This window comes from Syngnathus leptorhynchus, chromosome 5, assembly GCF_054491065.1.
Source record: "Syngnathus leptorhynchus isolate UIUO chromosome 5, UIUO_Slep, whole genome shotgun sequence".
Lineage (NCBI taxonomy): Eukaryota > Metazoa > Chordata > Actinopteri > Syngnathiformes > Syngnathidae > Syngnathus > Syngnathus leptorhynchus.
In genome coordinates, this window is record NC_141199.1 from 6,465,337 (window position 1) to 6,484,517 (window position 19,181).

The window sequence follows — 19,181 nt, forward strand, 5'->3', positions numbered from 1 at the left end:
AAGTCAACGTCCCTGGGTGGGCTTGAACCACCAACCTTTCAGTTAACAGCCGAACGCGCTAACCGATTGCGCCACAGAGACATGCTATCTAAGGTCTCAAAGTGATTTTAAAGGCTTCTGACCTGATATTGCCCAATTGTGCTGAGAGTTTGAACAGAAAAGCAACATGGGATTCAAGACTGCAAAACCCGTGAGACATAGTACTGTACAGTGGCCTGTAAGAAACGATGCATGGGGACTTGCTCATTCAAGACAAATCCAAAGTTTTGATCTCAGCTCAGTGGCCTAGTAGTAGAGTGTCGCCCTGAGACTGGAAGGTTGTGGGTTCAGACCCCGGCTGGGTCATACCAAAGACTATAAAAATGGGACCCATTGCCTCCCTGCTTGGCACTCAGCATTAAGGGTTGGAATTGGGGGGTTCGATCGCCAAATGATTCCCGAGCGCGGCACCGCTGCTTCTCACTGCTCCCCCTCTCCCCCAGGGGATGGATCAAAATCACATGGGGATGGGTTAAATGCAGAAGACAAATTTCACCACGTGTGTGAGACGATGATCATTGGGACTTGACTTTGACTTTCATGAATTATAATCTCAAGATTGGATGTAATAAAAGTGTACTTTTGTTATTAAGTTTGACAAATTATTCATCACTGATATCCTTAGGCATCTCTCAGCATGGAATGTATTTGAACTTGGTCAAAACTGGCCCACAGAACGTCTTCATCCTCAGAAAGTAGAACACACAGAGTGGCAAGTGGCTACAGACACTACTGTTCATTGGTTGGCTGACAGGGTGTTGTTGTTAGGGTGTTGTTGTTAACAGATTACAATCAAATGGAAGAGTAGAACAGCAACAAAGCACACTTATCTGACTTGTACTGTATATCAGCAAGGATAATTTGGTTCCTAGGAGAATAGTCTGGATGTGCTACCTTCAGTAGCGCTTGTTCTCAGGGTTTGATTTAATTTGATATGCTTTTATTAGTCCCATACGGGAAAATTCCAGTATACAGCAACCAACGGGAGTTAGAACAGAGCAGTTGAGCTGGACCTTATCCCAGCTGACTGTGTGAGAGGGCTGTACCCCATTACCCTATAGCCTCGCAGGTCAGAAGTCAATTGCGCATATTGAATGAACAAAAAACCATTCACTTGTACTTACATTAAAGTATGTATGTATGTATGTATGTATGTATGTAAGTATATATATATATATATATATATATATATATATATATATATATATATATATATATATATATATATATATATATAAGTAGATTAAAATAAATAGGTAAAAAAAAACATCCTTTGGATTCTTGTGTGTATATGTACACCGCATGATATGCAGTTAAACAAAAAACATTCTCAACAATGAAAAACTGCATTCTATCAGTTTACTGCAGCTGCATGTGTGTTGACAAAAGAAAAGGAATGCAGTTTTGAGGGATTCCAGATTGTTATAGTCCCTCACTGTCATAACATATGCAGGATCCTTTTCAAGGTTGAAAGTGTCATCACACAAGCCCCTGCTACTTACTGCCTGTGTTTTAAAAAAAATATTTTTCAAACACTATCCAATGGAGAATTAACTGTATCACTGTAATGCTCTTCATAGGACTGTAGTCAGCCAGTCCTCAGTCAAGCGTCTCTAGTTAGTCCAAAATGCTGCTGCTCGCCTCCAGTTAGGCAAGCGGCAGCAAATAACCCCAATTCTGGCCTCCCATAACTGTCTCCCAATGCATTTTGATGCAGATTTCAAGAGACTTCTATTTGTTTTGAAATTGTTAAATGACCTCACCCATGTTTACCTCTCTGAGCTCCTCTACACCTACGCACCAGCCTCAGGTCAGAGGGGATTGAGCCACTTTCTATTGCCAATCCTTCCATCTTCCATGACCTCTACTTGAATGTTGGGCAAGGGCTCTCATTTTAAAACCTCATTCGAAGACCCTTTTTGTTTCCAACTGAATTTCGACTTACTGTTCTGCTACCAATGAGTAATTTGTGTTTTAATTTACAATAGCAATTGGCAACTTATAAAAATCATTATAGAACACGTTAACTTTTTACTGCTGAAAATGGATAAATCAATATAAGAATCCCTTTAACATCCTTATGGCTTCTCGGTGTCGATGACAAGGTGCCTTCTCCCTCCTTCTGCGGACATCACAGGTTTCAAAACTGTCTGTCTCACTGTGACCAACAAGGGGATTGTAACCACAGACTGTGCAGGTGTGAAAAATGTCCTACTGTCCAAAAATTGTCACCAAAATTTATCTTTATTCATGTCCACTCAAACCAGTGAAAACATAACCCCAATATTTGGGATTTTATGAACATTAAATTTGAGCCCCTATGAGAAAAGGGAAGAGACATATCACCTCCACAAAATACAAAATCTTGGGGCAATTGAATTTATTAATTCACAGTTTGTAGTGGACATTCGTAGAGATGTGGATATAAATTTTGGTGACGGTTGATGGTATTTTTCGGACATTTAGTGACGCTTAAGCTCTTCTAAACTCCCAAGGCATCCAGCATTGGCAGCAAGCCTGACGATCAGTCAGAACAGCTCGGCAAATGACCAAGCAGGCCTAGTGAACACAGGGATGGCAAACCGGCAAAGCAGACTCCTGCATGGCTCCTGCAACCCAATGCTGAACGGTTGAAGATGCGAATTCCGGGATGATAATTTCTTCCCCGTGACATCCTCATGACTGTGGATGGCCAAGAAACAGTGTCGAGGGTGTGTCCTAACACCTAAAATGCAATGGGTATTTTTTATTTTTTTTGTTAATGCTTAAGAATCCTTCTGTGACTCTATATTAATCTCATTGATTATGTATTCTTGAAAAAGCAGATCTGGCACAAGAGAAACTAGGTTGCTCATGTCCTCATTCCCTTACAGTGTGAGGGCACGGAGAGATTTATTGTTGTGATACATTCAGTGATTGTGGGTATAAGTAGAGATGTCCTCATACATTTTGTGATGATGATGCAGTTTTTGGATACTGAAAGCGGTGTTCATTTAGTGATTCAGACTGTTTAAGCTCCTTCCACAGATGTTTATCGAGGCTAGGCCACTTCAGACTGTTTTGGTCTAAGCTATTCTTTGTTGTTTTGGGTCGACCCTGAGAACATAACAGAGCCTCCTTCATGTCACATTGTAAGGACAGTGTTCTTTTCTTGGTGTGTTTTTCATCTGTGAACAGGAATCTAATGTGCCCTGCAAAAAAAAAGTTCCACTTTTCCCATCTGTGCATAAGACATTCTCCCAGCTTTTTAGCTCATTAACAAGAGTAGGACAATCTTGGGATAAAAAAAAGATTTCTTTTGAATCGTGCGAACAGTGGTGTCCACCTTGGCTCAAATGACAATGGATGGGGTGTGTGTGACCCAACACTGATGTATCTTCACCTTGGAGTTCACAAGTCAAGTCAAGCAAAATGTATTTCTGTCGCCCTTAATGATAGAAAACTATTAACAGGATTCACATGCCCACTGTTGACAAACGTTAACAACATCACCTGATCTTATCCCCACGGACAACAATGAATCAGACTACAGAGATGCCATAGAACAGCGGTGGCCAACCAGTCAGAGACTAAGAGCCACATTTTTTACTGTGTTACCGCAAAGAGCAGCATCATACACATGGGCACACGTGATCATCCCATCCCTTCCTCTTACACACACACACCTCTGCTCGGTCAAATTTATTGTGCAGCATTATCATGTCACACACCAACATGATAATGACAGAAATTGACTCCTATAGTTCTAAGACCACAGGCCAGTCATTTTCAACAATGAACATTGTGTGCACTGTCGAACACACACAAACTCTCAGTTCCAAAAAGGCCACAGACAAAACCACAATAATTTACAATAGCGTTTGACGAAAACACCATATTGAACTCAAGCAAAGCCAACACGCACAAAAAAAAACCACTAACACAAATAATTGTCAGGAATGAGTTGAGCCAGGACGATCAAATGTAGCTTGGACCAGGGTTTATTGAAGGGAAAAGGGAGTTGGAAGGGAGGAAGGTGGGCAACGAAGACACAGACGGGATAGGGACTCACAGCCAGCAAACAGACAGACCGACCGACAGAAGTCCACAATTCTGACCATGAGCCTCCACACAAGACCGGGAGGAAACTAGACGACAGGAACACTGGGCGCGGACAGGGACGGAAGACAACAGTAGAAACCGACAGGAAGACAACATGGGCTTAAATACACAAGTTAACAAGAGGAAGCAGGAGACAGACATTATAGTAACGAAAGGGGTGCGGCTGGGGAAAGTTGGCGGCCGAGCGTGCTCTGGCACGGCATGTGACAATAATGATATGGATGTATAAGAGCCGCATGAAACCAGGCAAAGAGCCGCATGCGTCTCGGGAACCACGGGTTGGCCAGCCCTGCCATAGAACATCTACTGGAAAGACAACAGCCTTTGCATCATTTGATCATGACCAAGGAGATGGTGGTGGACTTCATAAGGGTCAGGTGCCTGTTAAATCTACACAATAAAAGAGCAACAGTGGAATTGGCACTCTAGCTTCAAGTACCTTAGGGTCCACGTTGTGTGCGGAAGAAGACTCACCAATGTGTCAAGCTGGAGAAAGGAAGTCTTTTCGAATGGACAATAAAAGCTGCTGTGAGGATTATAGTCTATAGCCTTCCCACAACCACAGACATCTTCCCCGACAGATGCATAAAGAAGGCTCTCTGCATCATCAGGGACCCAACCCACTCCGCACATTCCCTCTCCCATCAACTTCCCTCAGGCAGGAGGCTACAGAGTATCCTGAGCAGAACCAACAGACAGAGGAACAGCTTTTTTCAGAACTGTTAGACTGTAAAACTCCAACAGTCCTCTGTGGCCTAAAATCCCCCCTCCACCATGCCTATTAGCCATGCCGAACACTACACCCCCCCCCCCCCCCCCCCAGAACAAAGAGCTTGTGAATATCATGCCCAATTCAAGTCTCTTGCATTTTTATTGCTGCTTCCAAAGTATCTCCCTTATCTTTGTCAATCTCACATATTACATCTTATTTTGTTGCTCTACTTTTATTTTTGCAAGTCTTGGGACTCACAGGGCTAACATAGGACCTCCAGTATCATATTCTGAACCATATCATGTATAAATGTGAGTTGGTACAAAAATAAAAATTCCTTAAATCCTTGAAACAAGGATGTAACAATGAAAGTATGTTTTCTGTGAAGTTTGTGGCTTTGCGTCTTTTTGTGTAATTGCAAAAATGTATTGTCCCTAAATACTACCTAAATCAGTGAAATGTTTTTAGCAGCAACAGTGGCTGCTCCATGCATAGCTTGGGAAGGATTTCAGAGACATTCTTCGGGAAGCCTAAAAAAGGTTTCTTTATTTAAGTCATTTTGGAATTTGAATGATATTTCAGTCTAAATGCTGTGGTTGCGTGGGTGGAATACGGATGCCATCCAATGTTCAAAGCCTTGAAATATGTATGTAACACATTGTTAAAGAATTCCTTTTCACAATTTACAATGGATAAACATGATGGCTTACCGAGGCCCTGGGTGATTATTTGTGCAGTGGTTCTTGTTGGTCTACTCAATGCCGCCCTGTTGAGTGATTCTTGAAAGGCCCTCCAGCCTTTTGGTGCTTACACAATGCACTTGGTTTGCGTAGCCTCGCCGTGGTGCTGGACACATGACGAGGATGAGGCGACTGACTGTGCCATGTCCGTATTTGGTAATGGTTGGTGACCCAACAGAAAAGTTAGCTAGTGTCTTTTTCCTCATTGTTTGGACTAAAGTTGGCAGCAGCTTGGCAATACGTATTCTAAAATGGCAGGTGTGGGTTATACTGATTCTAATGCCATGGGAGGATCTGGAGTTTAGGGTCATTCATGAGCTACAGCACCATGAGGACCACTTTGAGGTCTCGTGCAGGATGAGCAGGGAGCATTTTATACGATGGTCACTCGTCACGTGTCCATTAGTTGGAACACTGGGAACACTAAAATAATGACTGATTCTTCCATTTATTTTACATTTTCTACTTTTGATAATGTGATTTTCTTTATTTACTTTGTATAGTCATAAAAAGTTGCCCTAATTTTTAGTTTCTTCAGTTTCCAGTGCAAATACTTTGAAACAGGCAATTTGGAAACAAATGATAAAATAAATCGTGATACTTATTGAGATCGAATTATATGAAAAAATTAATTGTGATTGTAATTTTTGCCACATCACCCAGCCCTATTCAGAGTCTAGGGCAACTGAAAACTTCACCATATGTATGAATAATTTTTCATGCCTTCATTGTCGTGTTCATCAATGTTGTTCTTGTCCAATGTGTAACGTGTCGTTGCACGTGCAAGTTGTTTCAGTGGTTATATTATGTTCATGTTAATAGAGTATGCAAAACATAATTTATTGGAACTAAATTGGAGTTGGACAGTTGGACATGAGGTATAATTCCATCCTAAATGTAAGTTCTTTGGGTCATGCATTCATGGTATGAACCATCTGGAAATACTGAACATTAATTTGCTGTCAGCTGCTCTGATAATGCAAGTGAGAATGCACCAATTTTTTTATTTTTCAAAACTTGTAAAAAAACCATGCCGAGCAGAAGCTCCGCCAGGGCCTCACTGATGTATCTTGAAAGCTAGTGACTTCTTAGTTTGCATTTGATATGTTTTTTTCTTTTAGCTTCTTTTTTTTTTTTTTTTTTTAGCAGCCACACGAGAAAGGCAGTTATGGGAAAACTGCAAAAGGGAGCGACAGGACGAGCTCCTGGGCCTTCAGAAGTCTTGTCAAAAGCTGTTCCTTCAATACTTTGTCCCACAGATATTCATCTTGCCAGTTGAAAAGTGAAAACAGCAAAAAGTTAGGGTTTGAAAATAACTTTTCAACTACAAAGAAACATCTCACAACAGAGTAGACAAAAAGAAAGTTTAAAAAGAAAAGTGAAATCGTAGGAGAGGATGAGCTTACCCGGTGAGGTACCTACCATATTTGAAAAAAGTATTGTACACCTGTGGACAAAATTGTTGGCATCTTTCAGTTAACAAATAAGACACACTTTGGTTGAACACTATGGTTAAAACGATGCATGTCATTGTTAAGAATTTGTAACTTTACAGACGATCACAATATAATATCCAATATGGTCCAATCCAATATGGTCGGTGGAAAGTCACATTTTTATGTGCCAGCGTCAGACAAGAGTGTCACCTTCTATCCGTCCGTCCGTCCGTCCGTCCGTCCGTCCGTCCAACTCACTCACTCACTCACTCACTCACTCACTCACTCACTCACTCACTCACTCACTCACTCACTCACTCACTCACTCACTCACTCACTCACTCACCCCATCCATCCATCCGTCCGTCCGTCCGTCCGTCCGTCCGTCCATCTCACACATCCATCCATCTCACCCATCCATCAATCCGTCCATCCATACATGCGCCCTTCCACCCTTCCACCCTTCCATCCGTCCGTCCGTCCGTCCGTCCGTCCGTCCGTCCGTCCATCCATCCATCCATCCATCCATCCATCCATCCATCCATCCCAATCAATATGCATCAACATCAATGTCAGTTGAAATTGTTTTGATAGAACTTGAAATAATTCATAATCACAGATACAAAACGGGGTCTTTTTTCATGCCACATCCTTTTACCTTGTTGCAGCATCTTTCAAAAGAAAGCTGACTTCATCACTGCAATGCAAGAGTTTTACGAAAGTGAACACTAAGCTCTCGAATCCCTCCCCTTTCCCCCCTGGAAAAATGAATAAATGATATTCTCGCCTTTAATCGACATGCTCAACTACAACAAAGAGACGTTGAGACACTTTGAGGACACTTAGCGTTCAGAAATATCAGGAGGTATCCCGCATTTCTGTTGACGGACCAAAAGATCAAAAACCAAGCCCCTTAAACGCTTGTGCCCTCTTTAGAATAATTGTGTCCCCACTCGAGCTGAAAGTGGAATGAAACTATTGTTTCATCTTCTCTGTGTGCTAGTTTCAAAGTTATTTTTCCAGTGATAAGGCCATCTGTATTGACAACTTCCAAGGCGCTTTGTCTCTTGAATGAAGAGACTTTTCTTTCTAAATTTATATTTCGCGTTAAGAGCATGCCAGCGTCAATGTCTCGCTAAGAATGTATCTTGTGTTGATGTAGATGACAGCTGCTGGTTGAAAGACATGGGGAACCTACTGAAGATTCAAATGAAGTTTTTGCCATGACGACAGGGGCTGGATGTATGCTAATCAATCGATGGGGTTAGAAAATGTACTTGGTGGTGAAAAAAGGAGAAGAAAAAGCGAGTGACAGAAAGTTGTCAGACGCCGCTGACAGCGATATCAAAAAGTCAAAGTTTGTGTCGTCGCACAAGAGCCCAAATCGCAAGTGGTGTATGCTATAAAAGGTTTGACTTGAAACACTTTGTATTTGTTTTAAAGGAAAAGAAATTGGAACAGTTCTCCATATGGTGCGTGAGCCAGCAAAGTTTGTTCTTGTTTTTTTTTTTTTTTTTTTTACAAAGGAGGGTGAAGGCTTTGCTTCTCTGACACCTATGAGGAGTTTTTCTTCATGTTCTCAACTCGACAACTAAAAATAAAATGTATGATGAAACATCTGTCACTGTTGAGTTTATATGTTGATCCATCTGTCCATCCATTTTCTATATCGCTTGTCCTCGTTAGAGCTGCGGGTGAGCTGACAGGCGAGACACGAGTTACTAGTCACCGTCTAATCACAGAGCACTTAAGTCAAACAACCACTGACAGTCAACCGTGACATTTACATTTACGTGCAATTAAGCTAACATGTATGTTTGTGGAACGAGGGAGGACACTGGACTACCTGAGAGAAAGCCACCACAAGCACAGGGTGCACATTTCAAACAGGAAAGCCTGACCTGAGGTTCACACTCCACACCTCACAACTGTGAGACAAACGTGCTAACCAAGCGTTCACCTTGCTGCCCCGATTTAATCAAATCAATATTTCATTCACAGTTGTTAAAAAAACAACAACTACAAAAGGAGATTCAAAAGAGGTTATCAAGAGTTATATGGAAGTCATATTGAAGCCAGATGCTTACAGGTTTAGCATTTTGAGCCCCCCCCCCCCCCCTCCACAGTCTTACTGACTTAAAAGGTTTGACTTCTAAGCTGCTGCTGTTCTTTTCAGCTTTTAGCTCAGCAGCTGGAGCTTTCATAACACAATCAAAATCCTTTCCAGATGTGGTTGTCTGTGAAATTCCAGGAAACAATCACTGATCTGCTCATCCATATGTATGCCTTACATATTGAGAAAGAAAGAAAGAAAGAAAGAAAATTGAAATGGAACACGTCGCAGTACAACGCTGCAAAATCTCCCAAACGAGACCTTCATAGTATAATCATGCATGCATGCATTATAAATTTATTTAGTAATGTTTCAGTATGATGCCACACAGCTGTACGCCACTGCAATTGCAATTATGAAGTTCAGTCATTCTAATGGTGACAAAACTGAAGTCAAATACCCCCTTAAGTCATCCAATTTACAGCATAACATCACAAAATAAAAAAATATACCGAACAAAGCGCACAAAACTGCAACTGTGCATGATGTCATTCAGCGTATTGTGTGAGAGCTTACAGACCTCCGTTCAGTTAACAACAAAGACAGAACACAGGATGTGTGATATGACTTCATGTGGTTTTTGTGTGGCTTTTTTGCAGCACAAAAAAAAAAAAGACTCAACTTTGCAAGCGTTATTAAAAAAGAACATGAGAAAGAGTATGCAGTGATCCCTCACCACTCTGGGCTTAACCTATTGCGAATTTGCTACTTTACGGGTTTATAAGTAACGGGAGAAATACACACAGCGCGGGTTGTGCCTCTAAGCAATGTGCGTCACTGCGGACGTGACTGAGTTGAAACACAGGAGGCGGCAGCCGGCCACGCGCCTGGGAACAGCACCAACCGGAGCAGAACGAGTTGGGACACGTGATATTATGTGTTTGATTGGTTATTATTGATTATTAAGGGGATGGGAATGGTTTATGTCGCGCAAAAATATTGGGAGGGGGGGTTAAAAAGGCTTAATATTGTGTATAGGACCACAATGCAACAGGAGATTCATGTGCAATCGTGACTCACTTTGGTTTCATAATGCATGATGTTTCCGAGTTAGTGTAGTGTGGCAAGTCTGAAGATAAACACTTTGCATTGCTTTGCAAGGTAAACCACACTTCTAATTGACTTGCAATACACTCATGCCGTCGAGCGACCAACAAGAAACACTACGCACTGGAATTTCAATATAACAATAGTGTTTAAATTTCTAAATAATCCATATACCGTTTCTACTTCGCAGATTTTCGTTTTTTGCGGGAGGTTCTGGAATGCATTTCCCACGATAAAAAATGAATCACTGTAAACCTGAAGTCATTAAAAAAAAGCAGACTTACATTCAAAGCAGGAAAGCGTGAAAGTTAAAGGCGACAATCCATTTTCCCATTGTTTTGTGCGTACCAGAAAAGCAAAATTCATCTGTGACATGTTTTTGAGTATGACATCTAGGTTTGTCATTGGTATGCAACAGCCTTTGAAAAGCAAAAGGCCTGCAAAATCAGAGGATTTGAATTCGATGCACTTGTGGTGTAGCATCGTGATGCTTTATTCAGTTTAATTGTGGAGAAGCTCAAGCATTTTAGGTTAGGGTTAGGGTGGATCCAGAATGTTGCTCTGCTCACATGCAAATTTAAGAGTTGTGTAGTTTGTCATTGGGTGAATATACACTTTTCTTCCTTTTATTCCCCATTCTGTATAACCTGTGATTTCGTTAACTATGTGGAGCAACAAAAGGTGATTTCCTTTAAATACGTGCTCCTGGAAAACCAGGAGAACATGCAAACTCCACACAGGGTTTGGAATCAAAACTGCACCCCCTTAACTGAGAGGCGGATGTGCTAATCAGTGCGCCACCGAACCACCTTATTCATCATTGTTATTATTATTTTATTATCATTATTATTACATCCAGTGACAAGAAAAATGTGGAGCGCTTTCGAGGGACTAACTCGGACAAGAGGTGGGAGCAATAAATTGTAGGCTAACATATCCAACTCCTGATTTATAATTAACCATACATAACACATCTGTTCACAGACACAGTAGTATGTACATATAAGTATCTATCACATCTTGACATCAAACACACATTTCTTTGTTTTTGATCGTGGATGATAAGAGAATTGATTGTCCGAGGAGACAAAAAAAGTCTTCCCATTAGCTCAATGTCCAGTACACTCAGACTCCCCTCCCAACCTTTTCACCCACTCCCCCCAAAAAGGCCTGCTATGCAGCAGAAGTCTTGCCCTCTTGCATCATTTACTGAGGGAGCGTGCCACACCAACCCTGCCCTCCCTGCAAACAAGGACACTCACTGTGAGGGTGACAATGGACACTAGCGCCCGCGGTGGCAGTGGACTCATTGTGATGCATGATGTCATCAACATCAGACCCAGACACCACCAGCAGTGTCATTTGGTCAACATTGAGGGTGGACAGCTGGGACAGGGAGAAGAGTTGTGGGTGCGAGGGAGCTGGTGGACTTGAATGGAGTGTGCTGTGTAGAAAGGAAAGCGTGAGTATTCATGGTGCTGATGAAAGAAAAGCTGCAAACAAAAAATATTGTCATGAGTCAAATGAAAGGGGATGGAAAAGACTGGTACTGGAAATGGCGTGGTGGTACACTTGCCTGACTTTCGTGCAAGCAGCGCGGGTTCCGTCCCACTCAGTGACGGTGTGGATTTGCATCTGAATAGTTTTGCATCTGTAAATGTCGTCTGTGATTGAATTGCAGTCAGGAGTAAAGTCCACCTTTCATCCAAAGTCAGCTGGTTTCCAATTCCCGACCACCCTGAACAAAGAAACACAAAGACTTTCTCAGTCTTTCCAGCAACAAACAAAATAATTCTCTCTGATAATCTTGTCATCTAGCATAAAATCTGGAAATATTTAGAGGCAAGATTAATTCAGTGTTTACTGGTAAACTCACGATTGACATGCTAACAAAAAACACAACAAATTCAACAATTCTAGAATTTGAATTCAGAGCCATGCATATGAGTGTTTCGCAAAATTGCGGTAGGGAAATATGAACCAAGATGCACGTGTTTGCATTTGGGGAATAACATCATTCTTCTGGGTGAATATGAAAACGATATAATTCACCATGTAGCTTTAGTTGTGTCGTTACCTCACCTCTGCTTAGTGCAAGTGAGTTTGTTCTATTGTGCTCATGTACTTTAAGAGAGATGGACAAGGGGTTGACATGACTGAGGAACATGGAAGGAGAAAGAGGACGGCACGCCATTGCGTAGTCAAAAATAGAAACCGCCTCTTGTCTTTTCGCACTGCAATTTCTACAATATTATCCATTTAAAATACGACAAAATTAGGTATAAAATACATACTACAATGACTGAAAAATAAGACCCTATGTTGGCTCTAGTTGGGCAGTGCCCCTTGTCTCAATGTAGACTACCTATTGCTTTAGCTCCACTTTGACAATGGTGAGAATGTGTCATAAACAGAAATATAAATAAAAACTGCTGTACAATATTATAATACTGTGGAACAACCACTTAGAACATCAAAACAGTTTTTAATTGTAACTAATCCAAGACTGAGATTATTTCTGATGGGAAATCTTCAATGGAGACGCTCTGACTTAATTTCCATCTGGGATTATGGCACTCTCTCATTCACAGGCTTACACTGACTGTGGATAATCAGCCTTTAAGGTTTTGGCATGCTATAAAAACAGAAAAAAAACAAACATTTGCCATGCGACAGTCTTTGCGCACAGACATACGGTACCTTTTTAAAATTTTTAATCTCACTGTTGTATGGTGATACTGCAACCATGGTAGTGTTTTGTGTGGAATGTGTTCTTTGTGTCTCTTTTAGGGTCAAGTGAGGACTTGAATGACCATGTAGGTCAAAAACAAACCCCGCACCTCAAGCTAAGAAGTCTGAGACGTCTTTGAGCATGTGACTGAGGTTCTTCCAGGTGTTGCTTTTCACAGTGGTAATCCTTCCACAGCGTGACTGTGATTTTTACAGTGAAGCTCTCCAAACACGGCCCAGATGGTGGGCGGTAGAAGCACAAACACAGCAAACACATTCACACACATGCACACACGTATAGACACAGGTGCACAACCTTTATAAAGTAAGAGGCTCCCTCACGCAGAAAGGTGAGGGCTAGTATCTCCTTGGGTGGTCAATGTAAAGGTAAGGAGGTTTTGACTGAAGCTGTTTAGTTTTTCAAGTTGAAAAGCTTTGAATTCCATGACTTGAGAAAACTCCACAAAATAGAGTATGTTGCATGAAATGTCAGCATTCCAACTAGTTTCACATTACAGGTGACTTGCTGTCAAACTATATTGTTTTACTTGTTCAGCTTTACAGCAGTTAACTTAGTGTCAAATATGTGAGGTGTGTCTTACTATGTTGGTGTTTCTTGTTTGTTAGGCTGAGTGTTTTGTTTTTACATTTTGATTAATTGGGTTAGTGATGTAGATTAGAAAGATGATGCCGCTTTTGGGGGTTCAACAAGAAAGACTTTCATAGTGCTACAGTACTTATTGTTACCTGGTACATGCTAAGTGGTAAAAGCACAGATATGTATATGGCAAATGACACCTCTTTGAGCAGGGGTGTCAAACTCATTTTTGTCAAGTGCCGGATCGTAGCCATAGTTTCCATTGGAGGGCCATTATGACTGTCAATGCCTTATAATATACACAGAATGGGCCACACAACAAACTGATGAAGAGTTAGTTTTGAAATCAAAGACTAGTAAAAATTGTTCAAATATTTTAAAAAGGTGAATGATAATAAAAATTACAAGTGAAGACAATTTGTTCTTGATGCATAATTTGTCTTCGTGGGCCACATAAAATGATGTGATGGGCCTTATCTGGCCCCCGGGCCTTGAATTTGACACCTATGTCTTTGAGCATCCTGCATATGGCAAGGCTGGGGACAAAAGGTTGCGGCATTCCATCATTGTAGACTGTACAAAGGAGTATATGAGTCAAGGGTGAAGTTAACTGTTACTACTTAGGGACTCAACATTTGTAATTTAGCCTTTTCTTCAGTAAAATGACTGCTAGTTATCTGAGTACCTTGATTTAAAAAAATGCTGAGCAATTTTTGCTGTGTCGGGTACTCGTTTATTTGGTGTCCACAATTGGGAAGACAAGTCAAGCCGGCTGCACCAACACTTCTTAGTGTGCATTCGGGTAACATGCCGTCAACGCGCTGCAAAGGCCAACTTGAAATGAAAGTCTACCAAATAATACACGCGCATCAATGACTTTTATTTTGAGCTGTTTCTTGATGTGTTACGTTGGCGTGTTACTGTTATGCATAGTATGAACAATCGTGGCTGTCTTGACTTAATTATCCCACTGTAGGCTGGTCTGAGCCTGATTTCATTGCTATGACACCTTATGCCACTGAGAGAGAGAGAGAGAGAGAGAGAGAGAGAGAGAGAGAGAGAGAGAGAGAGAGAGGGGTAAATTAAAACTAAAATTGCAGACTGCTAGAAAGTTTCTCTTTCCCAAGACAAAATTTTTCTGTTATACTTTGAAGCCATTGCTCTTGTTTGCATCCTTCTTCTGTTAGAGGGCTTGTCATAGTCAGGTCTGCTGAGATCCTCAGGCAGCTGGCTCCTATCACTCAGCACTCCTCGTCAGAACATCTTGTTACATTCATGGTATCATTCCTGATTTTCTCCTCATACCCAGTATTGTTCAATACTAGTATCTTAGTCTTCCATGTTCAACTTCTTGCTCCTAATTTAATGACTGATTCTCCAATCTGTCTTTTTAGTCTTTTGTTTAGCAGCAAAATTAGTTATATAGAAGGCCAGAATGATAAAATCCCCTCTTTAAGATAGAACCCTTTACATGAGCTAATAGTGTTATCCACACAATTGACATGAAATAGGTCAATAATCAAGGGAGTTACTGTTTAACAAAACACCAAATTCCCTTAGTGTCAAAACATATGCACAAGAAGTAAGTATAACACACAACTCCAATTACACAACAGAAAAACTCAAAGAAGAAGCAATATTCGCGCTAAAAAATGTAATCAGCTATTTACTAATGCTGGAAGGATTCTGGGAAAGTCCTTGTCAATTTCAAATGCTTTTGCCAAATGGGGTGCAATCGTCTGCACAATTTAGGGTGGGTCTATGTATACATTTACCTAGAAAAAACATTTTTAAGGTCACAGGTTAAACCTGCCAATTCTATTCTAGGTGAAGTGAGCTTTGAGTGGGCCAGTCAAGTTCTCCCACACCAAAGAGGAAGTCAACCCCCAAATTGTCTTTGTAATAATAGGTTTTGTGCAGACCAACTATTCAAAACACAGTGTTCTGATTCATGTTTTGTTTGTGCAATACGAATCAAACAGGCAAAATCCACCTGTTGTGATCCTTCTCAGGGGTCGGGCATCTTGCCACTTGCTGTCCAATGAAAAGCACGTCAACCAATCAAATAATCTGTCTTTCACGGCTCACCAGTTTTCTGAAGCTGAGCCGCGATGGAGCCTATCCCAGCCGTCATCGGGCAGTAGGCGGGGGACACCTTGAACCGGTTGCCAGCCAATCGCAGGGCACACAGAGACGAACAACAATCCGTACTCACACCTAGGGACAATTTAGAGCAGGGATGAGGAAACTTTTTGACTTGCGGGCCGAATTGGGTTCTAAATTTTGACCGGGGGGCCGAACCAGGAGCAGATGGATGTAGTGTTTGAGTGAAGTAATAGAAATGACATGTAGAAGTTATTGCAAAGATGATTTTTTACTTTTAGTGGGTAGTAAAGCATGGATATTAAAAACGTTTTTTGAAAACAAATCCAATTATTAACAGCATTAAAAAAAAAATCACCCAAAAACTACTATCAGTGATTCTCATTAAATATGTCAGTTATTATGAATAAAAGTTTCCATCACTTCAGCGCCCGTAGGTCAGATTTATGAAATATGTTCATCTAATGAGGCGAAATCACATCAAATGGCAAACATTCTGACCAAATACATCATCTTGAAGAATCAGTGACAGAATACATCTAAATAAAGTAATAAAGAAATCAATAGTATTGTTGGTCTTCCTTTGTTGCTAGTGCATCATCTTCTGGAGTAAAATTTGTTGAGGTAATTCTTAGGATAGAGCCAAGGTGTCAATCCATTAACCTAGCTAGATCTGTGACGGGCTTTGTTGACGTTCATGTGGCTGAACGTCTGCTCACCCACGTAAGTCGAGCCAAATTGTCCACTCTTTTTTAACATTCGTCACTCAGTATCCACCTTTCTTTTCCTCGGGCCACTCATTTTGATGGAGGGATTTCAGGGGAAGGTTCGTGGGTGGCATTAGCGGCTAACTATCTGAAAGATCAGCGCGCGAATTACGAGAATGCTGACGTCACAGTCCACACTCGAAATTCGGCACTGATGGAAATAGAGCGTGGAGTGCCAGGTCCGTACTATTTAGTATGTACACGCACTTCCGGAAGTAAATGCGCGGGAGGGCGCTTCCCCATTTACTGGGGAAACACTAATTGCAGGGAAAATGACCACAAAAAAAAGTTCAATAATACAATTTATTCAGGTTTGGCGGGCCGGATGTGGCCCACGGGCCGTATTTTGCCAATACCTGATTTAGAGTCTTCAGTCGGCCTACCAAGCATGTTCTTGGGATGTGGGAGGAAACAGGAGTGCCTAGAGAAAACCCACGCGGGCTTGGGGAGAACATGCAAACTAAACACAGGGAGGCCGGGGGGTGCAATCGAACCCGCACCCTCCTAACTGTGAGGTGGACGTGCTACCCAGTGCGGCACCGAGACGTCCAATACAACAGATTATGGTAAAGAAAATGTTGGTGTTGACTTTCCTTTATGGACCTGCCGAAACAGAAAAAGGTCTTCTCCATACTGTTACCCCACAGTTGGATGCATAAATAAAATACTGTTAAGATGAAGAATTACCAATCAGGGGGATTGCTGAATTATTGGTGCGCAAAATCCAGTGTCTTTTGATCCCTCTTGTTGCAATGCTGATTTTAGCCATATTATTGTGACAAATGTGTCCTAATTTTAGAGACACCACTTGCTTTCTTGGTACGGCGTGAAGCTGGCATGAGTTAATTTCTAATCAGCTTTCCTCCATAGATACTGATGTACAAGGACAGAAGTGGAAAACAACTTGCTTCATCTCTCACAGCTTTTCTCCAGCTCTCTCTGTTTCATGTGGATACTGGAACAAGAATGTACATTCAGTGAGCGAGGCCTTTGATGTTGCTACATTCACCGAGTCGTCTTAAACCAGAGGAGAAAAGGGAAAAAGATGCAGGAAAGATTCTGTGGTCTGCTTTTGCTCGTTCTATTTCTCTCTCACATTCACTCTCGCTTACTGGCAAGGCATCTGACGTTTTTCAGCAAAAGACATTTGGTTTCGCTTGTTAAGTCGCCAGTCAAAGCTGCAATTTTTCGTGCTCTCTCTCTCTCTCTCTCTCTTTCTGTTATCTTTGCTTCATTTCCATGGATGCGGCATTGTGATGGTCGCTTACACGCTTTGCAAACAATAACAGTTCACCCCACCCACCCCCACAACCACCACAAGTTTCCTCTTTGCCAGAACCTTTTGCACATGCCAGCACATCCTTTAGGAAGCCTTGAACCGACAACAAACACAAAGCATCCTCACTGCTGAGAGAATAGAGGGCCCAGTTGCAAGCCTCTGGATAATTAAACTTGATCTAATACTGTTATATGTTTGTCTTATGCTGAATAGAAGCAATTCTGGACCTGTTTCTGGCAGCAGTGATTTTATATCAAGGTCGACACAATAGCCTGCAAAGACAGGAAAAAGGCTAGCGCCAGTAGTATTGCCACTTGAAATCAATACAATTAATATATGCGTGATAATTAAGTGAGGAAAAATCTTGGGATGATCTACTAGTTGATATCAGACAGTAAAAGAGACAGTTAAATGTAGATATTCAACACTATTTCCATGATCCCTGTAAACATTTCCATTTTCAAATGATCACGACAACATTCGAAGAAAAGCCAAATGTCCAATTACTGGTTAGCTATTTTTAGAAGACGACCTGGTGCCAATGGCCCTGATCTTGTCTACTGAAGGTTTAATAACCCCCTAAATCCAAGGCTGTTAAGCATAATGGAATTATGTGTGGTTTCATGCAAGTACTCCTCTAAATGTGCAGCTAAATAACCAATGAAGAGAGATTTTTACAATATCATGATTGTAGTCCCCCAAACTTGTGCTTGTGCTACCGTTTTAAACCAGACCAACAATTTATACGTAAGAGGAAATAAACCCAGAATACATGTGCTCACTTTTCTTGGAGCGCAGATACTCCCGTCAACTTAAGTCTATCATTTCCAGGCCCATTTTTTTCATTTGTGGAGTAGTTTTGTGAATCACTGACTTAATTTTAGGGGCAACATTCTAATTTTGAAGATCAATATTTTGATTGTTAATCCCAAAGACCGGAAGCAAGCATTTCCTTGGACAATAAAAAGATGACACTATTAAGAATGACATTTTTTTTTTTAAATGTATAATCAACTGGTTTTATTTCTTGAATTCACATCCAAGCTCTGCTTCCTCAATGGAAGGCGCCCGTGTTGATGGAATTGAGGAAGTATTCTCCCCACCGACTCACAACGACTAAATATAATGCAATACCATTCATGGAGATTGCACTGTTATGTCATGTATTAGAGTTAATTTTGCACATTGGCAAATGTGAGCAAGCATTTGGATAGATTACTGAACAAAACAAATGGTAGATGATGTATGGTAGTTGAAACGACAAAGAATTATAGTAGATTTAACCCAACATTTGAGAACGACAACAAAAACATGCAACTGAAACAACCCTGAACAAGCTTAACTTGAACAAACAGTGTGGGTAAAACATTTAATTTGACCAACCCATCCTGCTGGGTAAGATGCACTACTCTTGGGTTTAGTGCTCAAAAGCCCAGTAACTGGGTTAGAAATAAATCAGTTTGGGTTATTTTTGACTCAACTGTTTTTGGTTTAAAGTATAAATATAAAACTTACA

General features: G+C 41.1%; 1 protein-coding gene and 1 non-coding gene across 6 annotated transcripts in view; both read right to left on the reverse strand.

Moving 5' to 3' along the window:
* Positions 1–7: 7 nt before the first annotated feature.
* On the reverse strand, positions 8–81 carry trnan-guu (transfer RNA asparagine (anticodon GUU)). Its single transcript has one exon. It is a non-coding gene; the product is annotated as a tRNA-Asn (tRNA).
* Positions 82–5,508: 5,427 nt separating this feature from the next.
* The window catches only part of LOC147056571 (uncharacterized), a 96,384-nt gene continuing 82,711 nt past the window's right edge, over positions 5,509–19,181 (reverse strand). For 4 of the 5 annotated variants that reach the window (XM_085912933.1, XM_085912930.1, XM_085912935.1 and 1 more), the window contains 3 exons: positions 15,605–15,733; positions 11,765–11,926; positions 11,027–11,681 (listed from right to left, as the gene is read on the reverse strand). In XM_085912933.1, the coding sequence (XP_085769059.1) occupies positions 11,890–11,926; positions 15,605–15,733 (166 nt within the window). In that variant the 3' untranslated portion in view covers positions 11,027–11,681; positions 11,765–11,889. Of the gene's footprint in view, positions 7,040–11,026; positions 11,682–11,764; positions 11,927–15,604; positions 15,734–19,181 lie in introns of those variants that run through there. The other variant, XM_085912931.1, reaches the window with a different exon arrangement.